Source organism: Myotis nattereri, assembly GCF_964212035.1.
Source record: "Myotis nattereri genome assembly, chromosome: 8".
NCBI classification, from domain to species: domain Eukaryota; kingdom Metazoa; phylum Chordata; class Mammalia; order Chiroptera; family Vespertilionidae; genus Myotis; species Myotis nattereri.
Window position 1 is genome coordinate 3,340,978 of NC_138083.1, and position 20,423 is coordinate 3,361,400.

The following is a 20,423-nucleotide window of genomic DNA, read 5'->3' on the forward strand; positions in this document are numbered from 1 at the left end:
GTGTGGACATGCCTGCAGAAACAAAATGGAACTTCAGAATCACATGTAGAGTGCCACGGAAGGTGACGGCTTATCCAGTTTACATGACCAATGTGACAGCACAATCTGAGTTTATGGGTAATTACTACGGTCAGGACTTCCATTGCCCCACACCTTGGCCCTCACACGCAAAGACACCGTCAGATTTAACGATGTAGTAACTGCGCACGTGAGCGATCTTATGCAGCATACACTAATAAGAAAAGGTGATGAAGCCCTAACCGGTTTGGCTCAGTGGATAGAGCATCAGCCTGCAGATTGAAGGATCCCAGGTTCGATTCCAATCAAGGGCATGTAGTTGCTGGCACATCCCCAGTAGGGGGTGTGCAGGAGGCAGCTGATCAATGTTTCTCTCTCATGGATGTTTCTCTCTATCCCTCTCCCTTCCTCTCTGTAAAAAAATCAATAAAATAAATATTTTTTTTAAAAAAGAAAAGGTGAAGACTATGCTGCGTTACTGGTGCATCCCTAAAAATGTAGTTTCCTCTCCATCTCTCTCCTAGCGTTTGCCTTCTAGCTTCTGCTGTAGTTAAGTATCAACGACCTGAATGTGAAACCCTCTCCCCTCACATTTTTTTGTCCTCCAACCTCAGAGGAAATGACCCAAGGTCACACCTGAGGTGACTACTGAAGCGGTCAGAGTGGAAACGTCACGGGTGGCATGTGGGTGTGGCAGAGGCTAGGACGTCCATGGTGACTGTGCATTTGACCTCCGTGTCTGTGACTGACTTACAGAACCACCAGGATGCCCACACTGCCCACTGCTCTACCCACTGGGGACCTCAGCCTCTCGGGGAAGCTGTTTGTTCCGAATCCCATGGCACTCATGTGTCCCCAACTACACAGGCTGCCACTTCCAAGCTCTCCACCCTTGGGCAGAAGACAAACGTGAGCACAGAACTGATAAGCCTACAGAACCAGCTTGTGTGAGCCGATGAAACCATGAGGCTGAAGTGCGAGACCTCCAGGCCAGCCGCATGCCCCAGCCTAAGCCTCCACCTTGTCAGGGCACGGTGTCCCCCTCACAGTGCTGGGCAAGTGGCCCTCCAGCTGCAGGACCAGAGGAAAGCATTGCCATCACCAAGCCCTGAAAACAAAAGGTTTGCAATGATGATTAAAACTTTTTTAGAGGCATTTTGGTCATTCCTGAAATCAAAGCATAACCTTTATTTTCAATAGAACTGCGCAGAAGAGATGGTTTGTTAATCCACCAGGAAAGAGTCTCTGACCACAGACAGCACCAAAATATATATTTGAAAAATTAAAAAACACACAGCCACCCCTCACACACACGTGTCCCCAAAGCCACACAACCCAGACCGAAGGGAAAACAAGCCGAACTCGATGCCCTCACACACAGAAGTCTTTGAGTTAGGGTTGGCAAGTCATATCGTCTCTGTCATGAAAAAAACAAACACAGGCCAGGTGAAAGGGCAACTGGTGCGCGGAGGCAGGAGAATGAAGACCGCGTGTCGTCTGCCCACAGCCCTCAGAACGCAGGACAATGACCAGTGCTTCCCGTAGACTCTGGGGGCCTGGAGGGCCACTGGTGTCCGTAACAGGACAGTGCAGTGGCCAGGGAACCCTTCAGGAGCAGGACACCTCAAGCGCCAGGGGCCACTGCCACTACCTTCAGGATGTGCCACATGCGGTCGGCACCAGGCTTCCGAAGACAAGGTGTCATTCACTGCAAGCTTTCCAGCGCTCAAAAGGGCCATTATTCCTTTAGAAAAGGTGCTGGGCTCCCCAAAAGGAAAGGGGGGAAAGAGTCTCTACTGCAGTAAAAATCTCCCAGTCAAGCCGGACATGCCAGCGAGTCCGTGCGATGACACACGGGGTCCCCACACAGGTCTACTTGGGCTCCTCGATGACGCCTTTGCTGAGATCTGTCATTTTGGGGTACTTTACTTTCTTCTGGTCCAGCTCATTCTGAGCCCAAAGGAGCAATTTCAGTAACTTGGCCAGTTTGGGCGTTGACTCCCGGTTCTCATAATCCAGGACAGCCTGGTTCACTTCGCTCCACACCTGGAAAAGACACGTCCAATCAGCCAGCCACACGCAGGCGGCCAGAGTGTGTGTTACAGCACGCATTTTATCCATCTGCAGAAGCCTATAACCACTGACACACATGAGGCCCCTGCATGACACACACACACATTCCTGCCCACAGGGAGCTCACAGTCCAGTTGGCAAATGTCACACCAGGCCTAGATGGCAGTTCAATGCCATGAGCCAGCCTGGAGGGAACTGCAAAAGAGGAAGGAGCAGGCAGGGGTGACAAGCTCCATCCTCAAAGCCTCAGGGAGCCTGCTGTGGCCTGAAGGACAGTGGAGGGGCCATGGGAGGACAGGCAGCTGTACTTGGGGCAATGACTGATGAAATGTTGGCTGGAATACAGAACCAGCAGTGAGGATAGGAAGCTTCAGAAACAAGTCTGGGATTTTAAATAAAAAATACTTAGGATCCCTATTTGTAAGAGGCTCCAAATACACAGGAGGACGGCTAAGATAAATGAGAAAAATTGGCAGAGCTTGGATACAGCTGACCCTTGAACACCACCATACGTGGATTTTTCGATGAGCACAGTTGGCCCTCCATACCCAAAGGTGGGTTGTGCCTCCACTATTGGGATCCGTGGAGGTGAGGGGCAGCTGCATGCACTGTCACACCATTTTATACAAGGGACTTGAGCCTCCAGAGATTCTGGTACCCACTGGGGGTGTGTCCTGAAACTAACCCCGCCGTGGTTATGGAGGAACGACTGCAGTTAGGTTCCACAGGAGTCAAAGTCATACACGTGCCCAGAAACCCCACATTGTTCAGGTTGCTGTGCTGCTGGGGAAGGTCACAGCACGCTGCGCCTAGCTCCACACGACGAAGAACGGAACACCAGGAGAACTGGTGCTACCGTACCAGTGCCACACACACGCCCAGCACGATGTGTCCCTCACCCAGTCACCCCATGTGGGTGCTATACCTTCTGCCTCTGCATCATATTCAGAAGATCTCCAAAGGGCGAGTCCTCGGGATTATCGAAGGCCAGCAGGGCCAGCGTGCGCTCCATCTCTGTCAGGCACTCCCTGCTCTCCTCCCCCTGCTCCGCCAGCTGCGTCTGCGCGAACTCCAGCGCCGCCTCGGTCTCCCGCTGGCGGATCAGCTCGATCAGGTGCTGTTGCTAGTCAGGGGCCAAGGCGCATAGACTTACACACCGCACCTGGGCCAGCAGCCCCTAGCGGCACCAGGCTACTCTCTAGTCAAAAGGACAACTTAAAGGACACTTTTCTAGCACCTGAGTTATTAAATTTGCATTTTAAAATCAAGAAACCACTTCTGAAATACACAACACAACAGCTAACTCAAACCCCTTCCCCACGTAAATTAAACGATGTTCTATTAACACAGATTCACCCGACACTTCTGAATCATTACAAGTCACCTATCAGGGGTCCACAGAGCAGATAACTTTCAACCAAAACTCACCTGCAGGTGGAAGTAAAGGTAGCGGTTGGTGTCCAGCAGTTCTGGGTGGAGGCTGTTGATCAAGGCGATTGCCTCCTGAATCTGCCCCTTTAGGATCATCTCACGGATTTTGATCCGCTCATCAAGGGTTTCTAGATCCACACTAGGCTCAATCCCGGACTCCATGCGAAACTTCTCCGCGGCTTCCTTAAAGCCCTCTGGAAATGCAAACTGGCCTCAGTGCTGAGAAAGTCAGCAAGACATTAAACACAAAGCCTCTTCATCGCTGTCTGCCCCATCGCCTCGAGTAAATCACCCCCACATGAGCCGTACTTCCTCAGGGACTGGGTGTTAGTATCTTTGTGAATTCCTGGGTAGGCCTTGATATACAGAAAGTGAAGCCAGACATACTGGCGTGGGCTCCCTGAAGGAGGCTGCAACCCAGATCCAGTTGCAGAGCAGCTGCAGGCTTGTTCCAGGTGAGACAATAACTCACAGCCTCAAGGACCCGGCCACTCCCTCCTCTCCACTGAGTCCACAGCCCCGCCTCTGAAGCAGCCTGTTTGCCCTTCTCTATATACACACACAGCCACAAGCTCACATTTCCTCCTCACCTGTCAAAAAGTCTCAGCAGAGGCCAGTGGGGAAGGGGCACTCAGAACTACCAGGAAGGAGACTCCTCCCTTGTGGAGACATCTGGGCTCCCCACCAATGCAGAACCCCCTTTCCTTTCCACTATCCCAGAGGACGGCAGGTCAGCCACAGACCACTTGCTTCCCTCATGCTCTGCCCTCCCTGTCTCCTTTGAGTTGAGCACCTTCTAGAAACAGTGCGATATAATGTACCAGGCTGGTCAGGGGCCATCACTCAGGCTTCAAATGTACTTTAGAACATTCTTAATGATCTTGATTAACTGCAAAAATGTCAAAAGCCAAAAAAATTCATTTTTGCCTCAGGTACTATTATTTCAGAGACAGAAATAATGACCTCCTAGCCAAGAGAGGATATCTTTAACGTGATAATATACAAATCTGGTATGCTCACACTGGGTTTTATAATGCCAGAACAAACTAAACTGCACGCAGCACTTCGGTAGTAAACTCTGCGTGTGTCCACAAAAGGGAGCATCTGTAGCATCCTGACTGCAGGCTGTTACCTGTGACTAGGTAGTTCATGATGAGGCGATTCATGTCTGCTCGCTGCACGTGTAAGTTGTTGAGCTTTTCCATCCATTCATCTTTTGTGATTTCATCAGGTTTTTCTGTATAACTCATTCTGCTTTATTTCTACAGGGGAAAAACATTTTAGAAATTGGTGAAGAATTCTCCAACAATTGTAATCGTTTCAGAAATAACACAGTGATATAGTAAGAAGCAATAGAGTGGGAAGATGCTTCAACTCTGGAGAACAGCAATGCAAAGGGCCTCTGACCCCAGCACAGTGTCAGGGACCAGGAAGAAGACTTGGTGTTCAGAAGGCCGCTTTCATGAATGCAAGAAAGAGCCAGGGATCAAAGAACCAAGAGGTCATCTGAGGTGGGACTGAGCCAGGCTGAGGAGGGAGTTTAGATAGCGTCTCTCCGAAGTGCAAAGGGCAGCTGCCAGAGGTATGAGCCAAAGCGTTACATATGACATCCACACTCGAGGAACTGGCCGTCGACCACCGACCAACACAAACTAAGAAGTGACACCACCAGCGCCACAGAGACCCAGCGCTGTCCCGAGCGCTCCCTGCCGCCAGAGCAGCGCAGCTATGAAAAATGTGTCCGCCCTCATGAGGCCAAACACAAGGGCTCCTACAGCCCGAGACGCTACGCCCGCCACACCAGACTCGAAAACTCACCCCCCTCCCCAGACATACAAGCCTGTCCACAGAAACACTGCTCCAGACGGCAGGAACACAGAAGCCACACGCCACACGTCCAACCACCAGCAGCATGGACCAGCAACGGTGTTCCCAGGACCACAACCCCAGGCTCCAAACCCTGGGGCGGGTGTGAGGATCCAGAACTTTTCAGACCACACAAAACCTACGTGACAGTCTACACCAGGGGTCCTCACACTTTCTAAACAGGGGGCCAGGTCACTGTCCCTCAGACCGCTGGAGGGCCGGACTATAGTTTAAAAAGAAACTATGAACAAATTCCTATGCACACTGCACATATCTTATTTTGAAGTAAAAAAACAAAACGGGAACAACTACAATATTTGTATTTGCATGTGGCCCGCGGGCCGTAGTTTGAGGACCCCTGGTCTACACTAAATGACATGGTGCCCTCTTGGGTTTGGGGCAGCACCCCATCATCGCACATCTCTTCTGTGCAATGGGTGAGTATTAGTGCTGAGGGGAATATAGGCCATTCAACAGCCTCCACCCCGAAGAGGTTAAAAACAAAAGCAAGCACTTGGTTTTCAGAGCTACTGGATTTAGTTTGCTGAGACGGGATTGTGAGCGAGGGCTCACATGGCAGAAGTTACCAAAGGGGTTGAAATGAATGAAGACAGCTCCATGGACTGCTCTTAGGAACGAGCTGATGAATATAGCGAACTGCGGCAGAGGCCCATGTGTGGCAGACAGTTTAGTAAAGAACAAAAGCAAGGCAAACTGCATAACATGTGCTTCAGCAGTAAACACACATGAAATGGGAAACTGAGGCGGTGCCACCAAGAAGGAGGGGTGGACAGGTGCCGCCCCGGGAGAACCACCCGGGCTTCTGAAGTGGGGGTGCCGCCACAGTCCACTTCCTTTTGATTTCTCGTCGCTGACAAACATACCCATTAGGAACACTGCTTTACAGACAGCAAAGTACATGCTCAGTGCTTCAATACGTTTTTTAAAATTTTAAGGTAGCCAATGTGGAGTGGTGGGAGTTGAGCAGAAAGACCACTAAGGAACCACCCAAACAAGAGGGACCAGGGCCAGCCGTGCCGGGCACACCGTGGGCTTGCTGCCGGGACGACTGGAAGGCTGGAGCTGCCCCTGCAGGGTGGCGCCACAGTGAGGCGGCGGGCGGGGCCCGGAACAGGTTTGGGGAGCGGGCCCAGTTCGGGCGTCAGACCGGCGGCTAGGCAGCTCCAGCAGGCGCCTGGATTACAGGCCCCGAGCCCCGCGCTGGGAACACTAATCAGGGGAACACCGCCAGGAAGTAGGGACAGATCACGCAGGGAGGCAGTGAGGTAGGGAAGCAGAGGGACACAAGACAAAGTCCTGGCCCGTGGGAGAGCCAACTCGGAGAGCACCGGAGACAAACCCGAGAGACGCTGTTCTTCGCACCGCCCCTCGCGGACGCGGCCCACGGCGAAACTCAGATCGAACTCTCACTCCCACTCGGGACAAAAAGACACCCGTCTCTGAGTTCTCAGGGGACAACCACACCGCCGGCACCGCTCCCGGACGGCGAGAGAGCCTTCCGACAGCGACCCCTTCGGAGAAGTCAGCGGCCGAACTCCAGCAGACACAACGGAACAGTCCGGCTCCGACGGGGGCACTCGCTCCCCGAGCAGCAGGCTCCGTTCTCGCCGGCTCGGTGTCTGCAGGAAGCGGTTGTTATGAACACCGATCTCCTGGCAAAGACGCCAGTGCCGTGTCTCAGTATTCTGCTTCCGAACGCCGAGCCGCCCCGCGGTATTCTCCCGGCAGGACCACAGCGCCGGGCAGCTTCGGCCGGAGCAACCGGCAGTTTGACTTGCAAATCCAGGGGGCGACGCCGCCGCCGCCCGAGAATAAGCCGCGACCCGACACCTGCTCGGACCTGGGACCCCTGAAGACCCAGCGCAGGTCCGACCCCTCTCCAGCCCCCTTTTTGCCACGCTGTGCTCCGCGGGGACGCTCGGCCCGCCCGCCGGGGCCCACCAGGGCCATCTTACCGTGTGGATCCCGCCTCCCGCGCTGCGCAGTCTCCGCGGCCGCTCTGGGGGCCGGGCCGGCGGGGAGGGGCGGCGGCGAGGGGCAGGGGGAAGCGGAAGCGGGGGCTGCGATAGAGGCGGGGCGGGAACGAGAGAGCCGACGCACCGGCAGCCGTCCCCTCAGCCTCTTCCCGCGAGATCGCGCAATCGCGAGCCGGCAGCCAATCAAGTGCTCCCGCGACAGGGCGTGGCGCGGCGGCTGCCCGGAAGCGCGGAACTGCAGCTTCCGTTCTGGCGCTGAACGCTCTAATCGGCGCCCTCGCTCTACGGGTTGGCGCGAGAGTCAAAAGGCGTCGTCCGCCTCTGGGCAAAATGGCCGCTGTGCGGGCGTCGCTGTCGGAGTACTTCGCGGGAGGAATGCAGCCGCTGCTAGACTGAGTCCGAGGCGAAGGTGCCAGCATCCCTTCCGTCGTTTGTGTGAGCCCGGAGGGCACGGGACGGGGGGGCACAGGAGCCGGGGCCCCGCGCCGAGGTTTCTCCGGACCAGCCGCACAGGCCCGGGAGGAGCCGCCTAAGCGCGGCCAGCAGGAGCTCCCCGTTCCGTTGTGGGGTTCCCGGCCGTGTCGGGAGCGCGCACCAGCTCGCTCCAGATGCGGCGGCGGGGTCCCAAGCGGCGCGGCGCGCACCTGGGGGACGCGGAGGCGCACGGACACCTTGGCCGGAGCTTGCGGGTCGCAGCCCGCCTGCTCTAGAAGATTGCCGGCTCCGAGCAGGGCCCGGCTTCCCCGTCGCGGGGGAGGGAGGTGGAGCGATGTCGAGCGCTTCGGGAAGGCAGCGGAGGCAGCCCCGTCGCGGCCCTTTGAACCCGAGGGAGCCTTTTATTACTAGGTGGTTCTGTACGGCCGAGCTGAACCGAGACCCCGGGAGGCATGGGGGTGGGGGGGTTGATCGGGTCACCCTCCCACTGTATCTTCACCTGCCTGTATTTCCTGTTATGGACGATGCCACGAAGTCCCAAGGCACTGGTTATGTCAGAAGTTTCTTGGCATGGGTAAAAGCTACAGTAGTATTTTAATGTGTAACTCCTGCTGATGTAACGTAGACTGTGTTCAGCCTAGTGCCACCTAGAACGACGGGGAGGCCTGGGGTCGGGCGGCAGCCCTGTGTGGCTCGAGCTGACTGCCCCTCAGACCTGCTGGTCGAGAGTTCGAAATACACAGACTGGTTTAGGAGTTGACCCTTCTTATTCTTTCCAATTTAAGTTAATATGTATCATCAATACACACGTATGTATCCATAAATGCACGCAGTATATATGTTCACGGCCACACCTGTAAATGCTTCAAGGTTCTTCTTGCCTGCCCCAGCTGTTGTAATCGGATGTTTGAATGAAGAAGGGACGTTTTTCAGTTGATGTCCACGTTTTCCTTTTTTAAAAAAAAAACACTTGCAAAAATTTGTTTTTGGCTTTGAAATCCTCTTACCTTCATGCTTCAAGTGCTTACTTTGTGTTGGAGGGAGAGGAATTTTGTGTCTGACAGGCTCCCAGGATTTCTCATTCCTCTGCACAACCATAAAAGGCAGTGGGCTGACCTTCCACCTTTATAGACAGAGTTGGGCGCTCTTGTTTTTCCTTGGGTTCCTACATTTTGGAAGCAGTTGGTTCAGTTCGGAGCTCAGAAATCTCCTGCTGTGGAAGGATGATTTATGGATGTTGATTTTGTTGAAATGCAGAGTAAGAACCTTTAGGGTATGCTTTCACAATCCCTAAGAGCTCAGCCGCTGTTGTTATTCTTGGTGTTTCCGCCCGAGACACCTTTCTCATTTTCACCGTTTTGTTTTAGTGAGCCCGGCTAGAGCAGGAATGAATTTATACAATATTTCTATTCTGGACATATTTTTAAACACTCTCACTTTTTACTTACTTTCATTTTGGAAAAAGAACAGTCTCACACTGCAGCCTGTACAATTGTAGCTGCCCCGCTGCCCTAGCCCCCTGAGGTCAGGGTCATGGCGAAGGCAGGCAGCTGCCTCGTCTGGGCGGCTACTCCTCACCCATGGAGGTTCCAGCTTTCCCTGATGCTCCCACCAGGTTCAGCGCAGAAGAGGTCTGTGGGCTCGGCTCTCGCTTCTCTGTTAGGCACTCCATCAGCCTGGAAGGCAGACTGCTGTGCTCCTAAACTGCTTTTCTGTTGGCGTCTGTGGACCACACTCATTTTCTTGGCTTTCTTATTTGCTGTGTTCCTTTAGACTTAGAGAGTGTTGAGATGAAACCTACCAGCAAGGGAATGCAGTTTTAATGCCTTGTGCTTACTAAGATGTTAATTTCTCCTGAAATTGACTTTATTTACTTTGCACTGAACTCACCGGGAAATGTAGACATTTCAGAGTTACAGGACCATCCAAAAGGTAGTGACTAGTGCTATTATATGTGCACAGCTCAACTTGTCTCAGTAGCAGAGCTAAGACGGGTCAGAGAGGCGAGAGGTAGAAATACTCCAGCTCTCTGGAGGGGCGGGAGCTGAGAACTCCTGATTTTCAGTGCCCTGAGTTCTGCGCAGTCCTTGCGCCTCCTTTAGATACTGGAATGACCCAGAGGCCATGTCCTGTTGCTTTCCTAAGTCAGTCTCACAGTGTCTTCAGGTGACGACACCATCCCTGATGGAGCAGCAGCTAGTCATTACAGAGAAGTCCCTTAGGCCGCAGTGGTCGGCAAACGGCGGCTCGGGAGCCACGTGCGGCTCTTTGGCCTCTTGAGTGTGGCTCTTCTACAAAATACCGACTTCTGCGCATGGGCCATGGAGTTTCAGTCGCACTGTACATGTGCGCCCGCACATGGTATTTTGTGGAAGAGCCACACTCAAGAGGCCAAAGAGCCGCATGTGGCTCCCGAGCCGCCGTTTGCCGACCACGGCCTTAGGGTGAACATGGCACTGTCCTCCCACCCTCCTCCCTCTCCTAATCTTTCATGGCTGTGCCTTCTTTGGTTTGAAGACAAAAGTTTGGCGCGGCTCTCATTTGCTCCTTGGAACATGTGGCACTGTCACACCCCACAGCTAACTTTCTATAGGTCTTCCATACTGGCCACACAGTTTAACTATCCCTCCTGTCTTTTCCTTGCATTACTTGTTTTTTTGTTTTGTTTTTACGTGACTTACCTCGCACCCTCAGTTCTTGAGCACTCTGCGTCTGGGACAGTTGGTCGCCCAGGAACAGCACCCAGTGCCTCTGCGGGTCGTGATTGGGGTGCAGGGGTGGGACGTGCCCTCCTGCGGGCCGAGGTCTGGGTAGCAGTGGTAGCCCAGTGCTTTGGCCCTTTTGCTTTGATTGTGAAACCTTACAGCTGTTAAACAAAAATTTAACTTCCACAGCTGAAGCCTTTCAAAAATAAAAGGTTTATTAGGCTACTGGTAGCAAAAAAAAGGGCAGCTAGTTTTGGGGTGCGGAGTCTAAACCACTTGTAGCCAGGCTAAGAGGGACAGACAGACCCGCCCATCTGTCCGGGGTTTTGCTGCCAGCTTTGTACATTAGGTGGGTGAGAGAGATGTCAGCCTCTGATAGGATTTATGTTAGCTTTGAGCAGGGTGGGGAAGGGGGGTGGGGCTAGTTCTGGGTGGGCCCTCCTGGGATTAGCTGTCGCTGCAGATTGGGAAATTCATGTGCTAATCAGAGCGGGAGGCTCCTGGGGTTCGAGGTGGCTGGCTATTCTCTTTTTTGGGTAATCACGAAATAGCCACCTGGAAATTAATTCTCAATTCTCACAGGTATGGAAGCAGACTTTCGTTAGAGCTGGTCCATAGCTATAAGTTAGCTGGCTTATATAAAATGTCAAAGTGGTAAAAATCAGGTTTTTAAAAAATAAAGTGATTGAAGCTTTTGTTAGCTATAAAAAATTACTAGATTTACCTGTTCCTAGGAATTTATATTCTAGCCGCAGGGAATGGTGGGTGTAACCTTTTCATTTTACATATTTTAATTCCACAAATGGTTAAGAGCACAGTCTCTGGGTATCTGGCACCCTGGGGCCCTGGAGTAGGGTGGGTGGGTTTATTGCCCCTTCCCTCCTCATGGTCCAGCCTGGGGCAGCCCAAGGATGACTGGGAAACATGGAAAGGCCGTAGTTCTCCACTGAAATGTGCCACTGCTTTCACTCCAGTAAGCCTTGGGCCAGGGTGTGTGTGAGGTCGGAGCCTTTCAGCCCATGACCCCTGAGTCAAAGGGCACCGGCAGGTTTTCCCAACTGCTAGTGGAGGTTAGGGAGGCCAAGGGAAGGGGTTCAAGGGGTCTGACCTTGGCCTCCCCCCCCCACCCCCCCAGGTTGCTGGGCTGCTCCAGGTCTCTGAATTCCAAATGAGAGTAACAATAAAACTATTTGTTGCTGCCTCGCTCGTTTTGAATTGTCCTTGGAAAGGGCCAGAACCACGGAGAGGGGATTGGGGCTCTCAAGGTTGCACTTGATCCCAACGGTGTTCTGCTTTAGGGTTTTCATTTGAGACCAGGACCCTGCTTTCCAATGGGCTTTAATTCAGGGTGAGAAGAGGCTGAAAGCCAGGAAGCGGTTTGTTGAAGGATTGATGAATCCCGGATCTTTTCTGCTTTGATAGACTTCCATGAGGTGTGGGGGTAGCAGGACCGGGTCTACACATATTGGTAATGCACTAATCATATTTTTCCCAAGACTCAAACCCCATTGAGGCATGGAAGCCTGTTAAGCTTCCTGTCCCCTCTGGCCCCCTGAGCCACTCCTGTTGCCAGGCCACAGGACTTGGGAGTTTTGTTATGCATTGGGGTTATCTAGGGAAGAATTTGAGACACTGGAGACTACTTTTAAATTTAGGTTAGTTATTAAAATAATTTTGTTAGGAGGAAGTATTCCTTCATTGGTAGAGGTCAACTAAAAAATGCCCAATCTACATCCCGGAAATGCCCTCTCACAGTGAGCAGCTGCTCCCTTGAGGAGGTGTAACAGGTGGGCTGGAGTTACCTGAAGAGGCCAGCGCGGGAGGTGGCCCTCAGCCCCAGACCCAGTCAGCCTGCTGGGAAGGGACTAAGGCAGAGCCCCGGGCTGTGAGGGTCACCTCCAACTACAGTGGGGCTTCCCTCTGTCCCCATGGTCTCCCTCAGGCTTCCTCAGGCTTCCTTGTCCACTCTCGGCCCTGCCCTTAAGTGCCTTTCACCCCTCCAAGCACCTGGCCTTATACTGTACCCCAAAGTTAAAATTTCAACTTGCAGAAAAACATTGCTGCTGGTTTGTGTTTTTTTGTTCTTTCATTTAAGGATCCTCAACTAAAGAGGCTGGGCAGGCAGGGTTCCCCCATTCTAACTCCCATTTAGGGGCCCTTTGTAGGGATGTTCATGTGATCTCCCTCAGTTCCCCAGCATGCCAGCCCCATTTTACAGACAACTTGCCCAGGATCAATCACCATGCTTGTTCAAACCAGTTTAAACTCGATCTGTTTGGTCTCTAACCTTCCCACTACACCTACCTGGGGGCAGACCTGAAGACACAAGATGGAAGAGCGTAGAGCCCATCCCTGCAAGATGCCACAGGCAGAAACTAGCTGCACTGTATTCCTTTGAAGAAAACTGACAGGCCTTGTGGTCCTTAGAGATGTCTATTAAAAAGCACTCCTCCTGACCCAGGCCCTGGTTCTCCTGCACGTGCCAGCATCTGGGAGACCCGGTAGTGTCAGAGGGCACCTTTCCGCTTTTCCCCTAGGGGTTCCGGCTTCCAAGGAACGTGGAAGTGGGGCTGTAAGGGCAAGTGATGGGAACAGAGGTCAAGAAGTTACTGCCCTTGGGGCAAATGTCCAGTGTCCACAGTGTTCCAGGTCAGCAGGAGTTCCTCCCTGAGGTCGACTGATTATTTGGGGACAGGCAGATGCTGGGGTGTCACTAGTCAGCCCTAAGTGAAGAAAATCTATGTGGAGGGTTGCGCATCGGCCAGAGCCTTTTCCCTTTCTGTACAGTAACTGCCTCACCTTTCCCTCCAACCCTGTGGACAGGTGTGCCCAGGTCGCTTGTTAGCTTGCGTGCGTGGGTGGGTGGGCGGCTCGCTGTTCTCCTTGGCCCCCTGGGCTGCAGTCCAGAAGAAACTGAAAACGCAGGCTGGTGGGAAAGGGGCCCTGCGCCTTGCTCTTTTGCCCTCAGGAGCCCGCCAACAGGAACCGGGCCACTGTGTGCCCCTAGGGGTGCGGGGGGTCTACCGTGAGCTCGCAGCCTGGGATTCCCGCCCTCCCCACCCCCACCACCGCTTTCGCCCCAGCTTTGGCCCTTGGGCTCGGCGCGCAGAGCGCATGCGCGCGGTGTGAAGCCTGTACCTGGCTTCCTTCCGTTTGCCGCACGGGGGCGCCGCTCAGGGCGCGGGTATCCTCTCTAGCTCCAGGCGTCTCGGTGGCCGGCGTCTTCCCGGCGCTTGGAGTGGCGGGCGGGCCCTCTAGCCCCCGCATCTCGGTGGCCGGCGCTGACCCCGCCCGCCCGCTTGTTCCGGGGCTCTCGGAGGAAATGGCAGCGAGATCCTAGGAGCCTGGGAGCGGAGGTGAGTGGCGTTCGCGTAGCGGGCGAAGGAGCTGGCCGCCGTGGGGCCGTGCTCTGGGGAGGGCGAGGGTGGCGGCTCTAGAGCCCGGCCCTCCCAGAGCTGCGGCGTTCGCGCCGGGCCTGCTCCCGCCGGAGAGGGAAGATGGCGGCGGCGGGGGAGGGGCGGGGGCGGCCCGCGAGCTGAGGGAGCCGAGTCCGGTCCCGGCGGGAGCGCACTGAAAGGGGAGAGAGCGAATGCGGTCCTGGGACCCAGGCACGTTCCCGGTGCGGCGAGCTGGCACGCAGAGACGCCTGTTCCAGTGGTCGTGGAGCTGGTGGGGTTGAGTTGTTTACACCGGACGTCTCGGTGGCGAAGTTTTGCTCCAGAGCCTGTTCAGGGTACGTTCTGTTGGCTTGCGTGTAACCGGCTGGTTTTGACGAGCGCCGACTCTTGCGAGGGTGACGCCGCGACGGCGCGGTGTGTGGTACGGAGAGACCCGCTCGCTTTCTCAGCGCCCGCGCCCGGCGGGAAGCGCGGTGTTGGGTTTTCTGGTGTCGCGGTGTGCCGTGCGGACTTTCGCTTCTGGCGCTCAGATCGTTAGCTTTCTCCTCGGTCCCCGCGCACCCCGCCCCCGGCCAGGCCTAGAGACAGGAAGTCAACCAGCGTTCCTGCTTGGGTCTGGCACCTCGTTGTGGGCGCCGGGAAGGGCGGCCTTAGGTGACAGCAGCGCGGTGACTTAAGCCGTAGCTGTTGAAGGTACCCTCATCCTTGCCCGGGCCGTCGGTAACCATGTCCTTGTCATTGGCACGCTGATGGAATGAGATTTGAGCCTCGTGTGCTAAGGGGCATATGTAGGAGAAAGGGGGTTTTAAGATCTTTTCAGTGTATTCACATACCTTGTATCTAGGTTGGTACGGGGGAAGCTGAGCCTCCCATTAGGAGTGTAACGGCTTGCATCGGGCACGAGTGCCAGCTCGTTTTGAGAAGAGTGCTTTGTGTGCAGCCTGACCTCCAGCCGCTGAAGTGCAGGATTGCACGGCTGGGCTCTGACAAATGGTGGTTCCCTGGTTTCCCGGAGCCACGTAGGCCCTGACTGAAACATGCTTCCAAGAAAGGTGCTTTCAGCTGCGCGTTTTAAGGAAATAAGATCTCTGATCTTTGGAACGATTCCTTGATTTATTCAGCGAATATTCATTGCATCCTGTGTGCCAGGCACCAGGACAGAAGCAGCGACCAGAAAGTTGGCCCTCCCAATCCTGTAGACAAGCCTAGCCGGGACATGCGAGGTCATCCCAGCTCCTTCATTGGGCTCTGCGTTGTCAACCCTGCACCCTGGAGCCTAGAGCCCGTTGCACGTGTCTCTGTGACTGATCCACATTATAAACACGGTATAGTCATCTCAGAAGACCCAGCGCTGGCCCGGTTATAAACGTTTCGCCTAATGCATTTCCTCAGCACCGTTTTCTGCTTACCTGTATTCTCCATGAGTTTAGGAATAACGTATCTTTTGTTTACTTCCGATTTTCCAAGAGCCTTTCCTTATTTTACTATTTGATTAAATGTAAGCTATTTCAAGCAAAGTGAGTTCTGTTCTCATAAGAAAAAGGGACACAAGTAAAAAGTTGTATAATTGGCTGCTCCTCTTTCTTCCTTACTGTTTGCTGGTACCCATGGTTACCAATTTCTTTCCTGGCAAAGGGTGGCTGTGAGCATCTGTGCTGTGAGCATCGCAATGGCTTGTTGCAGACGTGTCCCTGGGACTTAGAGATGGGCACACTTGGTGCTGCAGGTGGGCCTTGGTTCATGGGCTTGCTTTTACGTGGGGAGAGGGCTTTGGAGTGGGCACTTTGGCTCCCAGTGCAGCTTGTGGGTCCTGCTGTTGATACTGTAAGTACTAGGGGGTGCCTAATTTCCTAGGAGTTCCATCCCTGTAGCCCAGGGACTGGTTCTTTCTAGTACATGTTGGCAAGATGTTCCAGGACCTGATTTTTCTTCAGATGTCTGTCCCATGATACCAAGTGACTTCATTTGACTCTTAACAGAGCAAAGATTGTGTTCGCAGGCCAGCTCTCTGTTGTCCTTAGGTCCCTGAAGGGTGGCACTGTGTCCCCTTAGAGGTCTGATTTCTCATACCCCTCTTAGACTCAGCAAGGCCACTAAGAAAGCTTTTCCCTACAGTTTGACTTTTGCATTTTCTTTACTTAAGTGGTGAGGTCACTTACAGTGTATGGAAATATAATGTTATCCTTTTTATGGCCAGCGTTCAGTGACCTTGCTAATTCCATCACAGAGGTCTGTGATTGACAACTAATGGAAAGGCATCAGTCGGGAAGGAAGGGGCTAGAAACCATTGAATCGAGTTCACTTGGTCCAGTGCCCACCTGATTTGCAGAGTAGTGGCTCTTGCTTAGGCCTCGTTTTATTTTTTGAGTAAATTGTTACATGAAGTTGAATAGGTAATTGTATGTATTGTAATAAGAATGCCTGTAACCATGACTATAAAGTATACTTCAGCAGGTGGTGGTTACCTTGTGTGTAATTTATGAGGCAGATATTTCTCTCTTTGGGTATCAAACTTCGATGCTGTGGTTTTGTTTTTCATATGCTGATACAGACACTTGTCTGTAAACGGGGGCTTTTTTCCAATATAAAGATAGCTTTACTATGATTTGGGTTATAAAGATAAATACACATATAGAAAATTAAAGCAATATTTTTTAAAAAAAAGAAAGCAAAAACACCACTGAGCTACGCCATTTGGGCCTGACATTGTCATTTTAATAGGTGACTTCCATCATTCATTGCATGTTTGCCTGCTGTGAGCCCTGACCAGTCTTGACTTTGTATAATTTCAGATAACTTTTTAGGAAACTGTGAGGTCACAATTGTCCCCCATTTCCCAGGCAGGAAAGTGCAGCCCAGAGAGAGGTAACTTACTGTTAAGTTTGCAGCCAGAGACATCCTGATGTAAAAGCCATTGAGCCCCAGCCCCCAATCTGCTTATCAAGGACTTAGCCCACTTGTCAATGGAGGGGTGTCATGTTGCGGTCAGTAGGGGAGGGCACTGCTGGCTGCCTTTGTCAGGATCAAGAATGGTGAGTGGTCCCCCTGAGGTGCCACCCCACACCCCATAGAGAGACAGGGCTAGGTAGATGCTAGCCTTGGACTCTTGGGGTTTGTTGATTGTAATCTGAAGTTTTCCCTCTGATTGTAAGACAGCCTTCCTGGGCATGCCTCTCTGCCCGTGCAGCATTGAGATAAGCTCTGTGTGGGTCCATGAAAATTGACACAAAATCCTGTTATTTATTCTTTAACACCTTAATTTAAGCTTAGAACTTTCCCACTACCCCAGTGGTCAGCAAACCACGGATCGCGAGCCACATGTGGCTCTTTGGCCTCTTGAGTGTGGCTCTTCCACAAAATACCACGTGCAGGCGCACACGTACAGTGCGATTGGAAAGAAGAAGTGGGGGGTGTAGGTCGGTCGGGGGAGGGGAGACGCAGCGCAGGCGGGCCGCGGGATACGCAGCGCGGGGAGATACATTGGTTTGAGGTACGTTTGCTGAGGTCGACCCCTTCCAACTCTCCCATCCACATTCGTCTATCTGAAAAGTATACAAGACGAGTGTGGATGGGAGAGTTGGAAGGGGTCGACCTCAGCGAACGTACCTCAATCAGATTGAGTGCGTTTTTTTAGCAAAGGCCAGCTTAGGAGTACCCTAATTAAGTTAATAACAATGTACCTACCTATATAGTTTAAGTTTAAAAAATTTGGCTCTCTAAAGAAATTTCAGTCGTTGTACTGTTGATATTTGGCTCTGTTGACTAATGAGTTTGCCAACCACTGCACTACCCCAAAACCAAAACCAGACACTGGCCTCTGCTAATCTTGGGGAAGGAAAGGAAGATTCCAGCTGAAATACACAGTAATTCTTAACTTGTCTCCAACATCTCTAAGCATCATTTCTGCCCTAAGACCTGTATGGGATGCAGCTCTGCTCAGGAGACACAGGCCTGAGTATAGGCTTTTGTTTCTCCAGCCACCTTCTCTGAACTTAGGGGCAGTCAGTGTGAGCGCTGCAGTCTCCTAACTGGAATCAGCCCCTTCTCGGCAGTCATGTGAAGCTGGTTTAGGGAAGGCGGGAGTCTCCACAAAAGTCCACTGCTGAAGTGGTGCTGTCCCTGCCTTGCAGTCCTCCTGGCTGGAAGGTCACTGGGTTGCTTGTGGTCCAAAAGGCAGCAGCCCTTAGGGTTCCCCCGAGAGTCAAGTCTGTGCTCTGTCAGCCATTCCCAGAGGGTTTGAAGTCAGGACCTGACACACCTAAAATTATTGGGACCCAGGAGAGCTTTTGTTTAAGTTGTGTCTGTTGATATTTACCGTCTTTGGCATTTCCAATAGAGGCATTTACTTATTGTAAAACAATAAACCCTTGCATATTAACATGAATAACATTTTACTGAAACTATTTTCCAAGACAAAACCAACTTAAAGAGAAAGGTGGCATTGTTTTACCTTTTTTCTCTCTCTTATCTCTGGCTTAACTGGCAGCAGTTTGACTTTCACATTTGCTTCTAGAATACTGAGAGTGACCCATGAAAACGGAAACAATGTCTTAATGTTGTGTAAATAGTTTTACCTTGGAGACCTCGAAAAGCCTACAGACCACACTGAGAACCTTTGCTCTAGAATCTAGATAATGGTTAGGAGTGCTTACTTTTGAGAAGTGCAAGTTTTAAGAAATAGTTGACTCCCGACTTTAACATGGGAGGGGTGATGAATTACTTTTAGGAAGACAGGCAATGTCTTTGCATTTTACTTGCAACCACATTACTTGCTTTTTGGAAAAAGGTTGGTTTGTGGTCATGGGTGAAAGTGTTTCGGGGCATACCTCCCCTCCGCCTCCCAGTGGACTGCCTGAAGTGAGGCCAGGGTGCCTGCTGGAGGGGAGGGGGGGGGGACGGAGGAAGACTGCCTTTAGCTGTAGGGCACTCTGCCTTGCAGGTGAGATGCCTGAATGGGAGAGGCCCTTGGTTTTGTATGTTAAATGGCACTTGGCATTTGTTGTAGGACATCCTTTAATTATACACAGCCTCTGTAACAACACCACTTGCTGCAGTGAAAATGGGTTGAGAGTGGCCTGTATGGGGGACTGCGGATGACCCCAGGAGACTCCAGCAGGGCACTGGGATCTTGTAGCAGTGCACCCAAGAGGTGCCAGAAGTAAGTCCAGCACAGATGTAATTGGGGCCCAAACAGAAAGTGTGGATATAAAAGCAGTAGAGTGGCCATTTGTGGGGGGTCCTGGATTCTTTGTGTGTGTGCATTTATTCTTTTTTTTTATTATTGATTTCAGAAAGGGAGGAAGGGGGAGAGAGAGAGAAGCATCACTGATGAGAGAGAATTATTGATTGGCTGCCTCTGCACACCCTACACTGGGGATTGAGCCCACAACCCCGGGCACGTGCCCTGACCAGGTATAAAACCATGACCTGGTTCATAGGTCGATGCTTAATCACTGAGTCACGCTAGCTGTGCAGGTCCTGGATTCTTAATTAATAGCTACAGGACTTGGGATACTCAGGGAAAGGAGTCCTTGAAGTGCCCAACAGGGATAACTGGGAATTGATTGATTGATTGTTAGTTAATCCTCACCCACGTATTTGCTTTTCCATTGCATTTGGGCGGGGGGGGGGGGCGGGGGAGACATCAATTTGAGAAAGACATATCCACTTGTCGCCTCCTGCGCGTGCCCCAAGGGTATGCTCATGTTCTGTGGATGAACAGCGAGTGTTTGTGACTGCGGACCTATGGAGTAGATGAGGGTGGCTACCATCAATGCTTGAAAAATGGCACACACTCGGGACATCCTGCGTGGTTGGAATTTCTGGGTATATTCTCATTAGTGACCACCCCATTAATAGAAACTGAATTGTGTGACTCAGAATTAAAAAGTCTGCGTCACCAGAGTCCATAATGGCGAGGTTATGTTGTAGCTTTGGATGTAGTTTCTGACTGGCAGATCAGAATTGTTTCAGAATTTAAATGGTTAGTTGTGAATGTTGTTCTGGGGATGTGAGGTGTGGGCAAACATGGTTTAACCACCAGGTGGGACAGGTCAGCACTGGGTGGTCTCTTTGATAAGAAGTGGTTGTCATGCTGTGAGAGTAGGATCCACATCGTGGTTGGGCAGCATATTGTAAAGTAACTTAGGGACATGAGTCTCTTCACTGTATAGCACTGCACCACTCGAAACAGGCCTCCAGCGTGCTCTGTGGTCCTGGGGTCGGCCTTCAGCTCCACCATGGTCACAGTCACACCACTGACATTTGTATTTGTTTTGTAAGTAACACATAACATCTTAGAAAGGTATTTATCCTTTTTGTTTTTTATACTTTTTGGGGGGTATTTTTATTGATTTCAGAGAGGAAGGGAGAAGGGAGGGAGAGAGAAACATCAATGATGAAAAGAGAATCATTGATTGGCCGCCTCCTGCATGTCCTCACCAGGGCATTGCCTGCAACCTGGGCATGTGCCCTGACCAGGAATCGAACCTTGACCTTCT

The 20,423-nt window shown here is 52.2% G+C and overlaps 2 protein-coding genes across 7 annotated transcripts in view; one reads left to right on the forward strand and one right to left on the reverse strand.

Annotated features, from left to right (window-relative positions):
• Window positions 1-1,186: 1,186 nt before the first annotated feature.
• GID8 (GID complex subunit 8 homolog) lies at window positions 1,187-14,020 on the reverse strand. 6 transcript variants are annotated; one of them, XM_081097555.1, is made up of 5 exons: window positions 13,664-14,020; window positions 4,655-4,784; window positions 3,520-3,716; window positions 3,017-3,214; window positions 1,187-2,064 (listed from the first exon to the last, which is right to left on the reverse strand). In XM_081097555.1, exons 2-5 carry the CDS (start codon window positions 4,770-4,772, stop codon window positions 1,891-1,893), a joined length of 687 nt encoding a protein of 228 aa, XP_080953681.1. In that variant the 5' UTR covers window positions 4,773-4,784; window positions 13,664-14,020; the 3' UTR covers window positions 1,187-1,890. The 6 variants fall into 6 exon arrangements, with proteins under 6 accessions (XP_080953681.1, XP_080953678.1, XP_080953682.1 ...); XM_081097552.1 differs by lacking the exon at window positions 13,664-14,020 and adding an exon at window positions 7,365-7,548; XM_081097556.1 differs by lacking the exon at window positions 13,664-14,020 and adding an exon at window positions 7,365-7,546 and having other exon boundaries at window positions 3,017-3,208.
• The window catches only part of DIDO1 (death inducer-obliterator 1), a 43,461-nt gene continuing 36,718 nt past the window's right edge, over window positions 13,681-20,423 (forward strand). Inside the window, exon 1 of the mRNA XM_081097551.1 lies at window positions 13,681-13,881. The gene's annotated coding sequence lies outside the window, so the exon portion shown is untranslated. The remainder of the gene's footprint in view (window positions 13,882-20,423) is intronic.